This window comes from Haplochromis burtoni, unplaced genomic scaffold (assembly GCF_018398535.1).
Source record: "Haplochromis burtoni strain Fernald_Lab_line unplaced genomic scaffold, NCSU_Asbu1 Contig_2121, whole genome shotgun sequence".
Lineage (NCBI taxonomy): Eukaryota > Metazoa > Chordata > Actinopteri > Cichliformes > Cichlidae > Haplochromis > Haplochromis burtoni.
Window position 1 is genome coordinate 11308 of NW_024584482.1, and position 4419 is coordinate 15726.

General features: G+C 39.7%; 1 protein-coding gene across 1 annotated transcript; it reads left to right on the top strand.

Annotated features, from left to right (window-relative positions):
• Window positions 1-1570: 1570 nt before the first annotated feature.
• LOC102290607 (histone-lysine N-methyltransferase, H3 lysine-79 specific) lies at window positions 1571-3975 on the top strand (the record flags this gene model as incomplete). Its single annotated transcript, XM_042217521.1, has 2 exons — window positions 1571-2147; window positions 2472-3975. Coding segments are annotated over exons 1-2 (2081 nt in total), but the record flags the coding sequence as incomplete, so codon positions are not given.
• Between the last annotated feature and the right edge of the window lie 444 nt (window positions 3976-4419).

The window sequence follows — 4419 nt, forward strand, 5'->3', positions numbered from 1 at the left end:
AGAAGCGAGGCTGCCATATCGCGCCATCGGCCCCTCTGGCCAACACCAGTAGGCGGTAGGGTAAAGTGTCTTGCCCAAGGACACAACGACCAGGACAGAGAGCTCCAAACCGCCAACCTTCCGATTACAAGACGAACTGCCGACTCTTGAGCCATGATCGCCCCTGAAATGCCATGGAAAAGAACCAGAGATGAATAATAACTAATGATTAAATTTAGAGAGGTCTATTTACACATAGTGAGTGAGGAAGGTGACTGAAGAAGAAACACTCAGTGCATCATGGGAATCCCCCAGCAGCCTACACCTATTGCAGCATAACTAAGGGAGGATTCAGGGTCACCTGGTCCAGCCCTAACTATATGCTTTAGCAAAAAGGAAAGTTTTAAGCCTAATCTTGAAAGTAGAGATAGTGTCTGTCTCCTGAATCCAAACTGGAAGCTGGTTCCACAGAAGAAGGGCCTGAAAACTGAAGGCTCTGTCGGGGCACTGGGTTTTATGACCCAGCTTTTTTGTTTTTTGTGACTCATGTATTATAAGGATGGTTTAAGTTCAACGTTGACAGTTTAGTTCCTCTATGTTTTGAGTTTTTCTTGTCTTTGCAGTTTATAGTTGTCTATTAGGTTCTCTTTTGTCCTCACCCCTTGTGTCCCTCACTCTCCGGATCCTAGTTTTGTCATTATGCCTCATCTCCCCTTTCTGTTCCCATGTTCCACTCGTGTTTCATTCCATGTCTCCACATGTCTCCCTCTCTTTCGTACTGTCTGTTCCCTGGGTTTTGTCAGTCTGCAGCTCAGTGTGTGTTCCCTGTACTTCCTGTTTTAATTTGATAGTCTCCTGTCTGGTATGCGTTATGTATCCCTTTAACGTTAACTAGTAATGACTTCATGAACTTCTTCACAAATAAAATTTTAACCATTAGAGGAAAAATTACCAATAATAATCCCACAGATGTAATATTATCTACAGCTACTTTCAGTGCCATTGATATTCATTTAGAGTCCTCCTGTTTCACACAAACTGTGAAAAAGATTTTAATTTAACTACTCCAAAAAAGACCAGTAACGTTTTCATTGTTCAAAGTTTTGACAATTGTCACTTGACGATTGGTTGTACTAAATGTGCCTGAGACCACATAGGTTTTTGTTGTGTTTGTTATTTCTTTTTTTAAAACTTATTTTTATTTCCTTTCTCTTATTGCTTTGTTTCAGATTCTGCATTCAGAATTGTGCTGGTTGGAAAAAGTGAGGACAAAAAGACTAAACTAGGAAACTTAATTATTGGTAATACAGGGAAGCATTTTGAAAAACATCCTTCAGTGGAGAATCGTCCAGTTACCTATGGAGAGTGGAGAGCGTATAGTTTAACAGTAGTTAAAACTCCAAACATTTTCAGTGTCTCTGAGGAAATTATAAAAGAAGAAATTAGCAGATGTGTGAGTTTTTGTAAACCTGGACCAAATGTTCTTCTGCTGTTAGTTAAACCTTCGACATTCACAGAAGATAAGAGAAAAAGACTAAACTTCATCCTGAGATTGTTTGGTAAAGATGCTTTAAAGCACTCAATGGTCATCATGACTAATGAGTCCATTGAAAGTCAGTCTGTAAAGCAGCTGCTGAAGGATTGTGAAGGAAGACAGTACAGAATGAGTGAAAAAAGCCAAAGATCACTAATGAAGCAGGTTAAGAACATTGTGCATCAAACTAAAGAGAATACAAGACCTTTAAACCTGGTTCTGTGTGGGAGGAGAGGAGCAGAGAAGACGTCAGCAGCCAAGGCCATTTTAGGTCAGACAGAGCTTCATTCAGTCTCCAACTCATCAGAGTATGTTAAATATCAGGGAAAGGTGTGTGGACATTGGGTTTCCCTGGTGGAGCTGCCTGCCTTGTATGGAAAACCTCAGGAGGCAGTGATGGAGGAATCACTCAAGTGTATCTCCCTCTGTGATCCTGAGGGTGTCCATGCCTTCATCCTGGTCCTACCTGTGGCTCCCCTCACTGATGAAGACAAGGGAGAGTTAGAGACCATCCAGGACGCATTCAGCTCTCGAGCTAATGACTTCACCATGATTCTGTTCACTGTGGACTCAGATCCTACAGATCCAGTTGTTGGTAACTTTCTAAAGGATAATGAAGACATCCAAGAGCTCTGTGAGAGATTTGGAGGAAGATTCGTTGTTTCCAACATCGAGGACAAACCGCAGATCCCACAGCTGTTGGAGACTTTAGAAAGAATTAGACAATCTAATAATAACCCACACAGCTATACAACAAAAACATATGCATGTGCTCACACGAAAAATATAAAGAAACTAAAGGCAAAACTTAAGGAAATGGAGTCAAGGAACATGTACAGGAGTAAGTGTTTTTAAAGATATAAAGCTCTGTGTCTTAAACTATTTTATTTAGTGGCCTTGCAGCTGTACTTTACAAGCTTTCAGCATTTCATTTAACTCCACGCCTCTTCCTTTGCAGATAATGATAAGCAGAGCCCAGAGCCTCTCAGGATTGTGCTGATAGGAAAGACTGGCTGTGGAAAGAGTTCTTCAGGAAACACCATTCTAGGAAGGAAAGAATTCAAAGCTGAAATTTTACAAACATCAGTCACTAAAATATGTCAGAAAGCACAGGGTGAGGTGGACGGTCATCCTGTCATTGTGGTCGACACTCCTGGTCTGTTTGACACAACTCTGTCACATGAAGAAGTTCATGAGGAGATGGTGAAATGTGTCAGTCTTCTGGCTCCAGGACCACATGTCTTCCTTTTGGTGATGCAGGTTGGCAGATTCACAGAAGAGGAGAAGGAGACACTGAAACTCATCAAGAAATTCTTTGGGATAAATTCTCAAAACTTCACCATTGTGCTTTTCACAAAAGGAGATACACTAGAGCACGATTCAAAGTCTGCGGAGGAATTCATTAAAATGGGACAAGATGATTCTTTAGAGAAGGTGGTGTCTGACTGTGGAGGAAGATATCATGTGTTTAATAACTATGCCGAACAAAACCACAAACAGGTCAGTGAACTGATAACAAAGATTCAGGAAATGCTGGAGAAAAATGGTGGTGAGTGCTACACCAACGAGATGCTCCGAGAGGCTGAGGCAGCGATACAGAAAGAAGTGGAAAGGATCCTGAAAACCAAGGAAGAAGAGATGCAAAGAGAATCTGCAGAACTTGCAAGACAACATGAGGAAGAATTAAAAGAGATGGAAAGAAAAATGAAAGAACAGAGGAAAGAAAAAGAGCCAGAGAGAGAACAAAGTGTAAAACAGATTAAACAAATGAGGGAAAAACTTAACAACGAGCGTGAGAGGAAGATGAAAGAACAAGAAAAGAGGGAAGAAGAAGATGCAAACAAGAAGAAACAGGAAGAACTACAGGAGCAGGAGTGGGGAAAAGAGCTTAATGCTTTGCAAGAAAGCATTAATTCTACATCAGATGAGGAAAAGAGAATCAAACTAGAGCAGCGTAAGAACAAGATGGCAGAGGAACATCAGGAGAAGAAACGGGAACAAAAAGAATTTTGGGTAAAACGTAAAAAATCAAAAGTACTCAAACAAAAGCAAGATGAAGCAAAACTCAAAAAGCTCCAAATGGATTTTGAGCAGGAGAAAGAAAAGTATGAAAATGAAATGAAAAAAGAAGATCAAAGCAAAAAAGAGGAAGAAGACAAGGAAAGAAAAGAGTTGAAGGAAAAATACGAGCAGAAAATCCTTGACATGAAGAAAAGATATGAAGATGATGCAAGAAAGCAAGCTGAAGAAAGCAATGAATTCAGAATGAAATACAGTATGAACTTTGCAGGCCTGATGGAAGAACATAAGGAGGAGAAGGAGGCAATGAAGAAGCAGCATGAGAGAGAAATGCAGGAGAGAGAGGAAGAAAATCAAAAAAGGTACAAACAGTTAGACGATCTCACAAAGTCCAAAGAAGTGAGGCTAAAAGAAAAACTCAGACAAAAAGAAAAGCAGCTGAAAGAAATGGAGGAGCTGAAGAAAAAACAGGAGCAAGAAACAAATAATTTACAAGAGACATACGGAAACAGATGTGTGATCCTCTGATAATGCTTCTTCTACATTTATATTCATTATAATTCAATTCAAAGACACTGAAAGATGTCAAATGAATACATGCTCTTCGTTCACATGTAAACTTCACATACAAATTTTTTTTCTTTCTCTACAGCTGCGATATGCCGTGATAAGAGTTTGATACTTGGTAATTAGTCCTCTGTGTCCATCACATGTCTTAATGTAAGAATGTGCTGTGTAAGATCAGCACCTTCAAGCCACTGTTGTTGTGATTTTGTGCTGTATAAATAAAATTGAACTGAATCGAATTGAATTTTAAATGTATAATTAAATTCTGACAGACATGAAGTTTCACAGAAATTTTTCCTCATGTGAGCATCCTCCTTGTT